The sequence below is a fragment of the Haliotis rubra genome, unplaced genomic scaffold, assembly GCF_003918875.1.
Source record: "Haliotis rubra isolate DU_JTF1 unplaced genomic scaffold, ASM391887v1 Scf58, whole genome shotgun sequence".
In the NCBI taxonomy this organism is placed as follows: Eukaryota; Metazoa; Mollusca; class Gastropoda; order Lepetellida; family Haliotidae; genus Haliotis; species Haliotis rubra.
In genome coordinates this window covers 409,389-427,118 of record NW_025767279.1, presented here as the reverse complement: position 1 = coordinate 427,118, position 17,730 = coordinate 409,389, and the positions used below count along the sequence as shown (strand labels likewise).

Here is a 17,730-nt window from a genome sequence, read left to right as displayed (position 1 = left end):
AAATTTGGTACTTGTTGGTCCCTGTCTGGCGCTCGGTATTAATGGGTACAATAAGGACTGGTCGGCTCGGAGTCAGTATAATGTGTCTGAGTGGGGTATTCATGCTTCACTGCGGCATGGTATCTCAGTGAGCTAGCGCTATAAAACCAGCTTAAATCTGGGCTAGTACAAGCAGCCGCACATACACATACATACGCATGCACGTCGTCATATGAGCGAAATATTCTCAAGTACGACGTAAAACCCAATTTCACTTCACCTGGTCACCTCAACACACGAGGCAGTTGCGCGCCATTTGGGTGCTGATCTGAGTGAAGTCATGTTTAAAGCCGAGTGCCTGTGATGATGGGACTGAGATATTGCACTGTACCAAGGACCTATTAATCCGAAAACTTGTTAATGCAAACAATTTCAGTGATATTTGATTATCTGGGTGACAATCAGGTGATGTGGATATGAGGTTATTAGTGGAAAATATTTTGAAACAATACTTCCAAACATCCCTGCAATTCTCCAGGACTATCTTTAAACAAATCTACACTATGGTCATACTAAAGAAGGAAACTGTAAAAATGGGATACTAATGTCTAAATCCTATATCATCAAGCGAAAAACAGGGAGAGAGAGAGAGAGGTGTAATTGGGTTTAATGTGCTGGAGAATATTTCACTCATATGACTGCATGCGTGTGTATGTGTGGCTGCCTGTACTAGCCCAGACTTAAGCTGGTTTTATAGTGCTAGCCCACTGAGATACCATGCTGCAGTGAAGCATTAATACCCCACTCAGACACATTATACTGACTCCGAGCCGACCAGTCCTTGTTGTACCCATTAATGCCGAGCGCCAGGCAGGAACCAACAAGTACCATATTTTAATGTGTTTTGGTATGACGCGGTCGGGATCGAACCCGCGACCTTCCGCTCTCCGGTTGGACGCTCTAACCACTACACCACAGAGGAGGTCAGAGAGAGAGAGTGAGAGACAGAGGAAGAGAGAGAGAGGGAGAGAGAGAGAGTATGTTGGGACAGGGGCGGCTACAGCTTTTTGAGAAAGGGGGGGGTGCCCACTATTGAGAAAAGGAGGGGTGCACACTTCATTTTCACGTGAGTTTGAAGGGTCATTTAACAAACTTTCAAGCACAAAAGGTGTGTGTGTGTGTGTGTGTGTGTGTGCGAGCGCACACTCACGCACGCACACACGCACGCACTGTATCAGCCTATGGGGCAGTGTATATATTTACATGTAAATATAAGTTGAGTAGCACATTCCGGCAAATCAAGCTGGTTGCATCTGTACTACCAAACCAGTGGTTGAAAGTATCAGCACTTGCAATAAATAGCATCCACCATAACAAAACAAAAACATTTGCAATAAATCAAAATAATTTATTTCAAAACATTCTCATAAACAAATATCATCTGCTCCTGTAAAATGTAAATTATTCTGAAAATTATTCATAAATTGGATAAGCAATCATCATGTTGAACCCTGGATATAAGCCTTTCTCATGAAACAAGAAACTTGACAAGCAATGACTTTCATATCAGTCAAAACTATCTTTATCAGCTATCATTTTCAACAAAGAAATGTACACACTAGCAATGGTAAAAAACACTTTTTCCATTAAAGTACAGACATTAATATCCCTTCTCCAAAGCTAAGTATAGTAAAAAAATGAAAATGTATTTGGGCCACAAGTATTGTCACATGAAAAAGTTGTTTTTTACAATTTGACTGGTCATTTATGGGGGTGGGGGGCATGGTCATGACAAGATTTAAGACAGCAAAAGAAGGGGACTCACCAAACATTCTCACAACCATTAGGGGAGAGGAACATGACACTTCTGTTTTTCAAAAATACAAAAGTTATACATTTGAACAGGGTTTTGTGATTGGTAATGTACTACAGAGGGCAGAGGAACAGAAACATGTTACATTTATTTATTTGGGCATAAAAATATCACACAGTTCTATTTTTCAATTTTTCAGGGTACAACAATTAAACTATTTAGTGACTGGTCACATATAATACTCTGGGGATGAATTTCTTTTGCACGAATAGGGTGAGTGTCAAAAAGATATTAATGTCCAAAGACGGCTCATAAATGAAATGATCGGTCCTTTAATGAAACAATAACTTTGACAATCGAGGCATGTTTTGATCACTCTGGTGTAAATTAAACAAATACATATGAATTCAAATTGTTGAATTAACAGTTATACCTGCTATAATCTTTGCTATATGACAATAACACATTAAGGTTGAACTACTTAATCATGACATTGTATCAAATAATCAATGGCTCAATGTTGAAGCTCCTGTAAAATCAGTTATTGACACATGATCAAGTTCATGTGAAGTGGTTTTCTTGCTCTGCTCATCTCGGTGAAACTGCTGTGTGGAATGGCCATCTCATAGCTAACTGCTAGCCTCTTTCAGATGGAGATCCTTCTCCACAAGACCAGCTGTTGTGTTGTGCATTTCGTCTTTGACAGCCAGGAAGTTGTTGATAGCAGGCTGCCTTGCATCTTCCCATGCATACATGTCCCTGTAAAAGGTGCACATTTCAATCATGCATTCACAAATAGCTGTTGTTTCTTTATGGTGATGGATCAAACATACATGCCTGGCTAGCTATTCTCGTCGAAATGTTCGTAGCCCTACAAACTTCTTAAGCCCACTCTTAACACATTGGTTATGATTCAAGCTAAGAATTCTAAGGGCTACGAACGTTTTGAGAATAAGGGCCCAGGCTATTAACACTGTCCGTCTTTTTTGAATGTCGCACTCAGCCATATTCCAGCTATATGGTGGCAGTCTGTAAATAATTGAGTTGAAACCAGACAATCCAGTGATCAACAACATGAGCGTCTATCTACATAACTGGTTTATGGTGACATGTGTCAACCAAGTCAACGAGCCTGACCATCCGATCCCATGAATTGCCTCTTATGACAAGCATGGGTTGCTGAAGATCAGTTCTAACCCGGATCTTCATGGATACTATTACCACTGACAGAGTGTGTACTTGCCAAATGAGAAGTAGGTCATTCACCACAAAAAGAATCACAGACAAACTCTTTCTTATTATCATAGATAATCTTGGCAAAACAGATTAAGTATAATAATTTGAGATATCCTTAACTTGTTCTGAGAAGAACTCTATGATTATCTCGCAATCTGGCTAATCTCAAAGTACAGAAATATGCAGGATGGAAATTAATGCTGTACCAGATATTATCTTGGGTTTAAAAAATTGTAACTCGTATGTTAACTCAATCAATGTCTCTGACATCTGACAATTCTCTTTAAGTTTTTATGACAATAAATTTTGCAGGCAGTTACTGAGTCTATGTTCTTATTTCAATAATATAAAAATGTATTTATGGCACATAGAAGATTGAAATTTGAAAGCCTTCATATTTCATGACTCATAACCTTTTGTTGGTTCAGGTTTTTAATATGTTGAATTAATTTCCACCATTGTATAGACAGCGTGAGGATATTTCCAATATTAAATAGCAAACTCATCAGCATCAATTGTTTTTATCTGACATTTAAACAAACACTTTATCTACGAGGAATATGACAACGTTGGATATAATATCTTCTTGGTGTAAGTTAGTAATTTGAAAAAAAGAGGCCTCTCCCTGAAAAGGGCTTATGTAAAACAAGGTGCAGCATCTGGTTTTATGTAGAAACATATGCCACCAAGATGTACTTTGTCCTTGAGCAGGAATGAATTCTTTGGTGTGATTGTTGTGGAGGTCTACTCCCATTTGTGAGAACTCCCAGTTGTGAGACTCCCAGTTATGAGACAGTGGAAACAACGAAAACACACCATACTCCCCTGTCTGATAGAATAGATTCACCCTAGCTAATTACTGATTTGCTATGTAACTGAATCTTGTGGAGGTAACTTAATGAAACTTTATAAGATAAATTGATTAACATACTCAGGTAAATGTCTTTATTAATTAAACACTTTGTGTAGGTAACTTCGTGATCAAAGAGGAATTAATTTACCTACTCAGATTTACTCCATCTTCGAAACTACAAGCTATAATTTAAGAAATAACTCTGAAATAACTCTGAAATTTACAGTCAAAATGTATGCCAAACTCTTTCTACCCGACACAATAAATTTATGGAATGCCCTACCAAATTCCAAAGAGTCATGCAGTCTCAAAGAATTTTAAAACCTAATTACAAAAACCGAAAACAAGATTTATATTGATCTTAATTATGGCTCTTGTTTTTGTCAAATCGTTCATTGCTGCCTCAGGCTCGGATCTAGCGACCTAAACACCGATAAGTATAACAGACATTTAATAGACAGTGCATGTTGCTCTTGTGGATATTTTTTTGAATTTACTCCTTGTGTAAACCAGAAAATAGTTGAATCCGTCCACAATTATATCATCAAGACACAACCTTCAAATTTTCACAGGGAAATACTGAAATTAACTCAATAACCATCTCGTGATTGATTTATATTCCTACAATAGCTTGTTAAACACACACAACTGTAAGTCTCTAATTATGACTACTTAGAGAATAGTTGTATTTGATGTAATCTGTATATATTTATATGTACTTAAAATATATTTATGCAATAGTCAATATCGATGACGTCACATCCCCCATTTCATTTTATACTTTATGTTGCATGGGAGCGGTGTTAACATAAGCAGTAATACTTCACCAATCCCAATTCATTTTTATGAATAATAATAAAATATGTTTAAACAAAAATGACTTTCAAAAACTTCATAATAGTCAATAATTTTTTTTTATCATAATTACATATTCTTCTGAATAAATAAAATATTCAATGAACTATTTCTTCTGTGTAAATATAATCTTTGATAATCTATTTCATTAATCAACTCATCAATGAACTATGCCTCCTGTGGGAACTGGGCTGGGCTGATCCCACTTTCATTGTAGGGATGTGGAAACACCACCTATGTGCACTGAACCATTAATTAATGTGTCTCACAACTGGGAGTTTTCACAAATGGGAGGACACCGTTGGGGATAAATGCTATAGTGTTACGTCGATGTAAAAATTATCATCAAGCTTGTGATTCCATGTATGAAGAATCATTTCCAGCATTCTATACTTATCTTAAGAAGAAACTACATGGATTGGGTGGTCAAGCATGCTGACTTGACTTGCGTACATCAATTAATATCTAGATAGTCTTGTCCAGACTCACTAATTTACAGACTGCCATCCTAAATCTGGAATATTGCTGATTGCAATATATCGTATATTAGTGTTGAATATTTGCAAGACTTATCATCTCTTGTGAACATCATTGCAAAGAAAATACTTCCCAGAAGAAACACAGCAAACGCATTCAAAGAGCAATTTTCAGAGAGAAAATACAATAACCAACTTAAAACCGACTAAATGAGTGAGTGAGTGAGTGGATGAAAAATATCATTGCCCGACACCAGGGTTGAGTGGAATTCTTCAGTAGGTCAAGTAAATATCCACATTAAACTTTACCGTGGTACAGAAGTGTCAAACTACTGAAATGTTTTGCTATATGTATTTTGATGATGAAATAAAAGTGCCTGTTTTACGTTATTTCATAGCCACTTTTCAAAGTGCTTAAGGAAATGTCATAGTGAAAATTGAGGGCGCCTGCACTGATGCCTGAATTGGAACCAACACAAAAAAAAGTACATGCATGTGCGACATCTTGTGATGTCAATGGTTTAGTCCTAGACACGTGCAACAAGATTGTGCATGTGCATCTCAATAAACTGCTTGGAGCACATGAATGTCAATCATGTGACTTGGAAAGTTTAAATCAACAGAAAATAAACTGCATATCATGCCACGACTCACGACTACACATCATGAGGGTGATGTCTCAACATCAGGTGGCTGCACCTTTCTGTTGCCACCAAAACACTATTTCAGCACTGTTGTGATGTTACCAGAACAATAATTGAGTTGCCTATCGTCTATCTGTCGATATGGGAAATCGAAAGTTTATCGACAACAAACAGAAAATTAACTGCTGCAAAGTATCGAGAAAGTAAAAGCATATTTGAAAATTGCCTGGAAACTGAGATTACCAAGCAAATACTGCTTATTCAACCATTTTCATGAATGAAGTCACACAGAAAATGCACCAAAAACTGGGCAATCTCGATTGACATAGAAAGGACATATCAACTAATATTGAAGTAAGTGATACAAAATATCCACAATAATAGCATTTGAAGTAGCCACTAATGTAGCTGTTCATATCATAAACATACGGCACACCGTTGTATACTATGAATACTGTCAGTATTGACATGAAGTTTGCGTATGTGCACAAAGTACTCGGATACACAATTACTTGCTGAATGTTGAAAACAGGTCCATTCTAACATCACCAAGTAATGAAAGTGTGCATGAATGTTTACTTCAACAATATCACAGCCTGTAAACAATCAGGTAATGGCCAAGCAAACTAGTATTTGACACTAAGAGTACTGATCAACACTGAAAGGCACAGTGACCTGCAAAGACATGGTAACCGTCAATGGACAAGGTCCAGAAGACCCTCAGTTTACCAAATCATGACCCTCAATGGAGTGAGTGTGGTTTTACCCTGCTTTTAGCAATATTCCTGCAATATCACGGGAAGGAACACCAGAAATGAGCTTCACACATTGTACTCATGTGGGGAATCGAACCCGGGTCTTCGGAGTAACGAGCGAACAGTTTAACCAATTGGCTACCCCACCACCCCTCAATGGACACAGTGACCTTCAATCCACAAGGTCACACTGACTCTCAATCCACAAGGTCACACTGACCCTCAATCCACAAGGTCACACTGACTCTCAATCCACAAGGTTACACTGACCTTCAATCCACAATGTCACACTGACTCTGAATCCACAAGGTCACACTGACCCTCAATCCACAAGGTCACACTGACTCTCAATCCACAAGGTCACACTGACCCTCAATCAACAAGGTCACACTGACTCTCAATCCACAAGCTCACACTGAACCTCAATCCACAAGGTCATGATGTATCATACACATTACCTGTAGAGTGGTCTGACAAACTTCATCCTCCCCTGCTCTGTGACGAAATCAATTGCTCGTGGAATGGCATCAGCCCAGTGGCCCAACAGACCAAGCCTCAACCATCTGAAATACACATTGTATGAGTTGTATGAGAATGACTGTCTATGTGGGACAGCTGGGTGCATAGTCTCTTCAGCATTATCAAGCCTCAATATTGACTCACCAATTTCTAGAATGCTGATCAAGCAATAATCACAATAATCACCTGAATCTGATTTCTGAGTTGCGGACACTGTTGAAGTCGTACACTTCCTGCATCTTTTCAAGCTTTGTGACAGACAGCGGTTCCTGGAATACAAACAATTGCATTGATGCCTCTTTCTAGATATAACATGTTTTCAGTGTAGAGTTAGGCTTGCTCAAGATTTATCAACACTTTATTGCATCTTGAGGTTTCAAATGCTAAGTTTGATATTACCAAGCTCATAGTGATACATTATTGGCCAGGTTCAATGCAGTAACATGGCTGCAATATTGTTGATTTGGGCAGTAAATTGATTACGTCAAGTGTTCCTCCATGAACAGGTGAAAACACTGACATCTCTACTCTCAACTCACCTGACACTGGCTTGACTGAAATACCAACCCTCAGCTCCCCTGTCACTGGCTTGACTGACATACAAACCTTGAGCTCAGCTTTCACTGCCTTTACTGACATACCAACCCTCAGCTCCCATGTCACTGGCTTGACTGACATACCAACCCTCAACTCCCCTGTCACTGGCTTGACTGACACAAAAACCCTCAGCTCAGCTAACACTGGTTTGACTGACATACCAACCCTCAGCTCCCATGTCACTGCCTTGACTGACATACCAACCCTCAGCTCAGCTGTCACTGGCTAGAGTGACATACCAACCCTCAGCTCCCCTGTCATTGGCTTGACTGACATACCAGCCCTCAGCTCCCCTGTCACTGGCTAGACTGACATACCAGGCCTCAGCTCCCATGTCACTGGCTTGACTGACATACCAGCCCTCAGCTCAGCTGTCACTGGCTAGAGTGACATACCAACCCTCAGCTCCCCTGTCATTGGCTTGACTGACATACCAGCCCTCAGCTCCCCTGTCACTGGCTAGACTGACATACCAGGCCTCAGCTCCCCTGTCACTGCCTTGACTGACATACCAGCCCTCAGCTCAGCTGTCACTGGCTAGAGTGACATACCAACCCTCAGCTCCCCTGTCATTGGCTTGACTGACATACCAGCCCTCAGCTCCCCTGTCACTGGCTTGACTGACATACCAGCCCTCAGCTCCCCTGTCACTGGCTTGACTGACATACCAACCCTCAGCTACCCTGGTACTGGCTAGACTGACATTCCTACCCTTAACTCACCTGCTCCAGCAGTTGACTTAGAAACTCTCGTATCTGGATAGATGACAGAGGTGTGAGATCATTGGCGCTGAACTGAGACAGATCGGTATCCAAGGCGGCACACCACTTCTCCCTCAACTCTGTGCATGCTCTTGCTAACGTTGTGTCATAGCTTCAAAAACAGATGACTCATAAATTACGAATAAAACCTCTGTCTTTCCAAACAAACAAACAAACTTTCGTTCCCTTGAATGTACAAGGGAGTTTTGTTTTAAGCTCTTGCTCCTGGGCCTAGATTTTCGAAGCTCTCTTATTGCTAAGATAGTCGTAAGTTAATGTTAATGTATGGCACCTACGACTATCTTAGCGCTAAAAGAGTTTCGAAAATCTGGGTCCTGACGTTTACTGACTGATGCATGGCTGTCAACCAGGACCCACATATCAAGGTCCTGTGGTATTCTATTCCTTATCAATATCATGATATGAGGAAAGAGAATAAAAAGCTGTAAAAATTCTATTCCTGATGATGATGATTTGGAGATTTAACATGTGCATATAATGCATATATTTCACCCTGGTTCTTGGATGTTTAAAAGGAATTTGACATACATGGCAAAGGTGATTCAAATGGACAATGGGAGATAATCTAGATTACCTGCAAACTAATTACCTCCCTTATACTAACCAAACTACCATTTAATTACAGTGTCCCTTGTCCATGGTTAATAAAATACTTAACACAACCCCCCAAGACCTGAAGAGATGGACTGGTCATATGGCCATTGACCTACTCTGGTATTACTGGAGGCATTCCTTGACTGTTGAACCACGCATCCCAGTCTACTGTGTTCAGGGCTGTCTGGGCTTTCTTGAAAAAACAATAAACAATTAATAAATAAACTAATAAATACTTTAAAAGAGCACCCCTCAAACTTTGCAGTCCAGATGGCAAAAAGCTGTATCATCCTGCCACTAACATGAGACCTTCTACATCTAATATCAGGGTATGAAACTCCCAAAAGTTTCAGCCAGACCACAGGGCTGGTTAGATGTAAAACTTGCCAGCCTTGACCAAAACTTACCTGCCCACCAAAAAAATACAATATACATGTCTAAAGTTTAACCGACCATCGGGCAGGTGAACTTGAGAATCTGGCAGTCCGTGTTGAAAATAACCCGTCCCGGCCGGTTGGGCAGGCAGGTATTTCGAACGCTGCTAATATACTATTACCATATATATATAATCATGTTCAGGTAAGACAAGAGTTATGTTCGTGATTTCCTGATTCTCTTGGTCAACTGCTTAAAGCAAAACACAGATAAAATATGTTTATGTAAGGTCATATCATCAACTGGAAACATAAAGCTCAATTTGTATTATTTTACAAAATAGAGCATGGACAAGAAAACATAGTCAGACTTTCTTGTTAAATACTCCAACTTGATGTAGTCTATCCTGTTGTTGGGGTGGTGGGATGGCCCAGTGGTTAAAGCGTTGGCTCGTCACGCCGAAGACCCGTGTTCGATTCCCCACATGGGTACAATATGTGAAGCCCCTGCCGTGATATTGCTGGAATATTGCTAAAAGTGGCATAAAACCATATTCACTCACTCACTCACTCACTATCCTGTTGTTTGTTGTTTCAAGTTAATTACCACAGGTACACCTGTCCTCACCTCATCAGAGAAATAACTGTACAGGAAGTCCTTCCACTGCTGGGTGTTAATTGATTGCTTGGTGAATTTCTCGATGTAGGACCGGAGGAACTTCTCAAACACAACTGTAATGAAACAAACAGTGTTAGCATCAGTAAATCAGAACTACTCGTATGGTGAGTAATAAACTCTGTTAAGTGTCAACAACATTTGGCAGTGAATGAATGGACAAGAAAACCTATAACACTACCCTGCCATTGATGTGTACAAACAGACATCATCTAGTAGGGTATACTCATAGTATTTATAGAACATTTAGTCTTCATGCCCATAGTGTCTAAAGGATGTTATCTTTAAGTCTTAGTGTATATACAGCAGTAGGCTAACAGGACATACTCAGTAGGCATATACATGTACTTCTATTATCTTGAAGACTATACACATATTGTCTTATTGGACATATTCATCGGTGTATGGAACTGATGTGAGATCTGTAAAATAGCTGTACAAGGAACAATGACTTATGATTTTCCATTAATGAAAAAAGTTCCAATGTGACCTGAGTCATGGTTATCCAATCAATATGAAAAAAAAGAGTTGAGGGGAGGTGAAATGGGGTTTAATGTCGTACTTAAGAATATTTCCCTGATGCATGCATGTGCATTTGTGGTAGTGTTGGGAATTGGTTTCAATCTCATAATTGATGATTGGTTCATTACAACCAATCAATCATCGAAAATAATTGGTTAGCGTCATTTATCAAATTTTCCTGTCATGTTTGTTAATGCACAAAAGATAAAGAAAAAAACATGTAGTTCTTTCGTTTTCTTTGCAAATTGCACAAAATGCATTTGCAAATTTCACATCTTTATAGGATGACTAGCATGTTAGGAACATGAATTTCATGCAGTCTTTAAAATAAATTCAATCATGTATTGGAAGAGCTTGTAGTGCTAATGAAATCTAACAGACAAAACCAACCTTGTGAAAACTATTGTTATTGCAAACAAGTGTTCCAAAATTGATTGTGTTCGATTATGAGTAAACATGATCGTTTGCTTGGTCGTTTTGTCATTGCGACCAATCTTCGATTATTTCAATTAATCGGACCACCACTAATATGTGGCTGCTTGTACTAACCCAGACGTAAACTGTCTTTATAGTGCTAGCTCACTGAGATACCATGCTGCAGTTAAGCATGAATACCCCACTCAGACACAGTATACTGACATCGAGCCGACCCGTCCTTGTTGTACCCATTAATGCCGAGCGCCAGGCAGGTACCAACAAGTACCATATTTTAACGTCTTTTGGTATGATGCGGTCGGGGATCGAACCCATGATCTTTCGCTCTGCAGGCGGATGCTCTAACCACTACACCACAGAGGCGGGTCGAAAAGAAAGATGTCAAACTTGTACAACAATCGTGTGATTCAAGACCTGTATCTTCGACATTCTTTCAACTAATCTTCTTTATCCTGCTCACCTGCTCTGTTTTCCTCTCAGCCTACTGGACATACTGTAATTGGATCCTGTATATAGAGTAGAGACAACTAAACTTACTGTGAACAAAATATATTTTAACAACCGATATTTGTATGACCTCACCTGGTCCCCCAAGCAGTGTCTCCAGGTAGAACAGCAAAGTGAAGCCCTTCTCATAGGGAACGCTGGAAAACGCGTCATCTGGGTCAACGCCCTTCAGGTCAATGACCAGTCGCGTGTATGGGCCGTTATTCAATGTTTTAACCTACACACAACAAACTTTGTTTCAATCATAACTGATAGTGAATATATAAGAAAACATAATTATAAGAAAACATTATCATATCAAAATCATGCATGGATCGAGATGGGATAGTATAGATATCTGCTTTTTGAAGCATGAGGAACATGTAACAGTGTATGAAATAAGCCAAAAATCCAGCCAGACATCAGGGCTGGTAACTTCAAAATGTTACCAGCCCAAAATGGGTTTAACCAGACCAAATATGGTGAATTTACTCAGATGTATGGAAATTGTATCAGACCATCGGGCTGGCTAGCTGTAAATTTAGACCGTCCGTCAGAAATCTAGACCGTCTTAGGCGGTCGGACGGGCCTTATTTCATACACTGCATGTAAATAACATATGGTTTAATCATTAAGTGATAATTGTTTAAAGAAATAGCAACCAAATTCATCACTGAATACCCTTTTCCAATAAGGATTTGAAAAAGAAAATCCATGCAAAAAGAGTTAGCTTTGACCATAAAAGGAAGAAAATGTGATATCATGTCTCGAGATCAGTTTTCCTAATTTCATATAAAATCCTTGAACATACAGGATGTCCTGTACAGAACAGAAGAAGTAAGTATGGGGTTGAATATATGGTCTATCTGCACTTCCCCTTGTGTATTGCTCAATAAAGTAACATTACTGTTTGTAATACACCTCAGTTTGTGGTCAATAAAGTAACATTTGTAATACTACTCAGACAACGTCTATTATTTAGGGTTAGGCGGGACTTACAAAAAGATTATTGGATTTTCTCTTCCCCGGTCACTGACATTGATCTCTCATCAAACAGAAATCTGCATAAAACACGTGTTTCACCAGCAGTAGGAGTTTCTGAGGACATGGTTACTATTAGCTTATATTTCTGCAAGATGACGTCCTGGAATATTGGCAAAAACTCTATTTTCAGCGACTTTGAATTGTTGTGTTGTTCATGTGTATCACTCGGAAGCAATCATGTGGAATGGTTCGAGTTTTCGAGGTAAAAGTTCAAACGGTACTTGCAAATGTTATCTTTCACGATTTCGTAAGCTGCGTTCTGTCGTCAATTCAAAAGGTTAGCTGATGCAACCTTCTACTCATAATAGTAGTGTAACGAATAATACTGAGCCAAAGTTTAATAAGACCTGACCAAACCATTTTTGGCATAGTCGGCTATAAATAGCAAAATGTATTGACCACGGTCGAAAATATTCCTTTGCAGAAAAATTACAATAAAAATAAAAGATGTCCACTTGAACACTGCGAGGGGGGGCAGTAGGCATTCCACATGCATTTGGAGAATATGTTTCCATTAACCAGTCACTGCAAATACCTGTATGTTTGACAGTAAACTGGGGACTGAGTGTGATGCAGCTCACATGAAACTCAAGCTCTACATTTTGTGTGTGTGCTTGCTAATCAACACTGCACTGGGCAATATTTCACCCATATGATGGGAGTCTCGAGGAAATAGTTGAGTCTGGACCAGACAATTAAGTGATCTACACAACTCTGATACGATGAAAGCTGTAAACCAAATCAGCTAATGTCATTAGTCATTAGCCACCCCTTAAGACAAGTATGGGTTGCTGAAGACCAATTCTCACATGGATTTCATTTTCTCTGTTTATCCAGGACAGAGTACAACACCTGTTGATGTTCTCTACTGGTCTGATTGGGCAGCTTTGTGGGTCAAATTAACTTTTTTATGTAAGTTTTGTGAGCATGGTTTAGTTATTTAAACTTTATATGAAAATGCCACTCACATTGTACTGTAAATCCTTCAGTCCCTCAGAGCCACTGAATTCCATCATCTGCCTCTTATCTCCATCAAACAGGGCGGACTGCACTTTCCTCTCCAAAAACACTGTGTGACCCTCATTCAACCTACCAAACAATAGTAACAAAATACTGACTAGTTACGTCACGCTGACTGACAATAATCCCATTGCCCAAACCCTGGCTTACCATAGCCTCATTGCCATTAACCTCTGTTAATCATTACCTCTTTACCATTACGTCCTCTTGACCATAATTAACACTAACCCCTGCTGACCATTACCTCTATGCCATAAAGACGTACTGACCATAATCTCATTTCCATTCCATTAGGTAACTCCAAAAAACTGTATTGCCATTAACAACTGCTGATGGGAATCTCATTACTATTACCCAGTACCAACCACAACCTCACTACCATTAATCCCTAATGTCTTAAACCTCATTGTCATTAACCCCTGCTAACCATAATCTCATTGTCGTTAACCCCTGCTAACCATTATCTCATTGTCATTAACCCCTGCTAACCATAATCTCATTGTCATTAACCCCCGCTAACCATAATCTCCTTGTCATTAACCCCTGCTAACCATAATCTCATTGTCATTAAGCCTGCTAACCATAATCTCATTGTCATTAACCCCTGGTAACCATAATCTCATTGCCATTAACCCCTGCTAACCATAATCTCATTGTCATTAACCCATACTAACCATAATCTCATTGTCATTAACCCATACTAACCATAATATCATTGTCATTAACCAATACTAACCATAATCTCATTGGCATAAACCCATACTAACCATAATCTCATTGTCATTAACCCTTACTAACCATAATATCATCGATAGTAACCCCTGCTGATCATAATCACATTGGTATTAACCCCTGATGAACATAACCTCATGGACAGTAACCCCTGCTGACCATAACCTAAATGAACATCAACAAGCAGTGATGATAGCTTCTCTTTAGTTGCTTTCTGTGTGCAAACACCAGGATTCCAGCACAAGTACATGATCAATGTGTCTCTCCAGACCCTACTTATGTATCTCATGTATTGATGCTAAGATAAAGAAGATGCACTGTGTATCTGTGAGGTTCATTCCCATTATGACTACTCCCAGTTTGACAACCCGTCTAATATATATCACTTTGTATATTGTTACACACTCTATGAGTGGTATCTTATCACATTTTAACAAATCCCCCCCCCCCAACCCCCCCAAAAAAAAAACACACAAAAAAACCAAAAAAAACAAAAAATTTAATTTATTTTGTTGAGAGAGATGAAAACATTGGCTATAAGGTCCTGTCCAGATCAGTAGATATGTTATATAGAAATCAAAACCAATATATACTACTCACATGAAAATAAAGAAACAAATTTTTCATATAACCAAAGTCTTAGCCATGACTGACTAACTATATAGTCAGACAGATCCACGGTTATGGTTGGTTGTTGTTTACGCCGCACTCAGCAATATTCCAGCTATATGGAGGCGGTCAGTAAATAATGGAGTCTGGACCAGACAATCCAGTGATCAACAACATGAGCATCAATCTACACAATTGGGAACCGATGACATGTGTCAACCAAGTCAGTGAGCCTGACCACCCGATCCCGTTAGTCGCCTCTTACGACAAGCATGGATTGCTGAGGATGAATTCCAACCCGGATCATCCAGGTGCCATGGTTATGTTAAGATATGGCTTCACACAAGTAACCTCTGGATCTCCTAGAGACAGTCACATATAAAATATTTCTGTGTTCTTCTTTGAACAGTATATTTCCACACACTTAATATACTCCATGATGTACACCAACACACAAACCACAGCAGAACCTAGCTGTCAGATAAATCTCACCTTCACTTTTTCACTTTCAGAGACTGGTTATAAAATACATCATCTCAACTAGATCACCACATAATCATCAGTTTTATGGTCAAAGTGTTACAGAAAGTACCATTACCTGGCTGTTATAAACACAATTAATATCAGTTTCCTATTATTGTGTATTAGCATATAATTCATTTAAAATATTGTGGTTAGACAGTGTGACAAAAATTGTTCAAATGAAAATGTTACTCTTTTGGAATCTTCTATTACATCTGAAGCAAAGGTATCAAACGAAGAAAACAGTCTGGAGACTTCATCGTCTGTTCTTCACAGGATTGTATACACCATGTTTCTCTGTGACCCCTGAATACATACATCTGCTTTTCTGTGTAGTCACCATTGTGATAAATAGCCACAAAAACAATAATTACAAATCTCCACTCAAACAAAGTTCATCGTAGAGTTTTGAACAACATTAATAGGATTTGTTTTTGATTCACTATGAAATAGTGGGGGCATCCTGCCCCATCAATCACAAACACATGCAAAGGCAAGTGAATGAATCAAGCCACAGCCTGATAACAGCAGGAAGAAGTACATAGACCAATGATTACATTACACAAACAGCATCTGATGTTCAGACTTTGTGGGCACATTTTCAATATTTCAGCTGTGCACTTGGTACATGCACAGAGATGAGATCACTCAGACTTCCTTCTTCTGCTCACAACCAATACATGTCTGTCAGCCATATGAAGGCAAGGATGATGGAGGAACGAGCTGTTCATGCATGGAGAAGAGCTCACCCAACATCCATGGGTTACATTCAGCCATGTTTCATTTGCTGGCCCCCTAATGGAGGAACGAGCTGTTCGTACATGGAGAAGAGCTCACCCAACATCCATGGGTTACATTCAGCCATGTTTCATTTGCTGGCCCCCTAATGGAGGAACGAGCTGTTTGTACATGGAGAAGAGCTCACCCAACATCCATGGGTAACATTCAGCCATGTTTCACTTGCTGGCCCCCTAATGGAGGAACGAGCTAGTCATGCATGGAGAAGAGCTCACCCAACATCCATGTGTTACATACAGCCATGTTTCACTTGCTGGCCCCCTAATGGAGGAACGAGCTGTTCATGCATGGAGAAGAGCTCACCCAACATCCATGGGTTACATTCAGCCATGTTTCACTTGCTGGCCCCCTAATGGAGGAACGAGCTGTTAGGTACATGGAGAAGAGCTCACCCAACATCCATGGGTTACATTCAGCCATGTTTCACTTGCTGGCCCCATAATAATGGAGGAACGAGCTGTTCATACATGGAGAAGAGCTCACCCAACATCCATGGGTTACATTCAGCCATGTTTCACTTGCTGGCCCCCTAATGGAGGAACGAGCTGTTCATGCATGGAGAAGAGCTCACCCAACATCCATGGGTTACATTCAGCTATGTTTCACTTGCTGGCCCCCTAATGGAGGAACGAGCTGTTCATACATGGAGAAGAGCTCACCCAACATCCATGTGTTACATTCAGCCATGTTTCACTTGCTGGCCCCCTAATGGAGGAACGAGCTGTTCATACATGGAGAAGAGCTCACCCAAAATCCATGGTTTACATTCAGCCATGTTTCACTTGCTGGCCCCCTAATGGAGGAATGAGCTGTTCGTACATGGAGAAGAGCTCACCCAACATCCATGGGTTACATTCAGCCATGTTTCACTTGCTGGCCCCCTAATGGAGGAACGAGCTGTTCATACATGGAGAAGAGCTCACCCAACATCCATGTGTTACATTCAGCCATGTTTCACTTGCTGGCCCCCTAATGGAGGAACGAGCTGTTCATACATGGAGAAGAGCTCACCCAACATCCATGGTTTACATTCAGCCATGTTTCACTTGCTAATGCTGGCCCCATAATGGAGGAATTCGAGCTGTTCACTTACATGGAGAAGAGCTCACCCAACATCCATGGGTTACATTCAGCCATGTTTCACTTGCTGGCCCCCTAATGGAGGAACGAGCTGTTCATGCATGGAGAAGAGCTCACCCAACATCCATGGGTTACATGCAGCCATGTTTCACTTACTGGCCCCCTAATGGAGGAACGAGCTGTTCATGCATGGGTTACACATCGCTATATTTCTCTAACAATACACATGACCTGTGTCACTGCAAAGCATACTCAAGGATCATGGAGGAACGAGATGTATACAAATCCATGAAGTATTCAGAAGTTGAGATCCCAGAGGTAACACTGAA

The 17,730-nt window shown here is 39.9% G+C and overlaps 1 protein-coding gene across 2 annotated transcripts in view; it reads right to left on the bottom strand.

The window, feature by feature from the left end:
- Positions 1-1,373: 1,373 nt before the first annotated feature.
- LOC124254677 (leukotriene A-4 hydrolase-like) overlaps positions 1,374-17,730 on the bottom strand; it is a 36,315-nt gene continuing 19,958 nt past the window's right edge. The window contains exons 9-16 of one of the 2 annotated variants that reach the window (XM_046688523.1): positions 13,609-13,729; positions 11,693-11,834; positions 10,106-10,209; positions 9,220-9,296; positions 8,450-8,600; positions 7,317-7,399; positions 7,070-7,174; positions 1,374-2,551 (exon numbers count right to left, since the gene is read on the bottom strand). In XM_046688523.1, coding sequence (XP_046544479.1) covers positions 2,422-2,551; positions 7,070-7,174; positions 7,317-7,399; positions 8,450-8,600; positions 9,220-9,296; positions 10,106-10,209; positions 11,693-11,834; positions 13,609-13,729 — 913 coding nt within the window. In that variant the 3' untranslated portion in view covers positions 1,374-2,421. The remainder of the gene's footprint in view (positions 2,552-7,069; positions 7,175-7,316; positions 7,400-8,449; positions 8,601-9,219; positions 9,297-10,105; positions 10,210-11,692; positions 11,835-13,608; positions 13,730-17,730) is intronic. The other variant, XM_046688524.1, reaches the window with a different exon arrangement.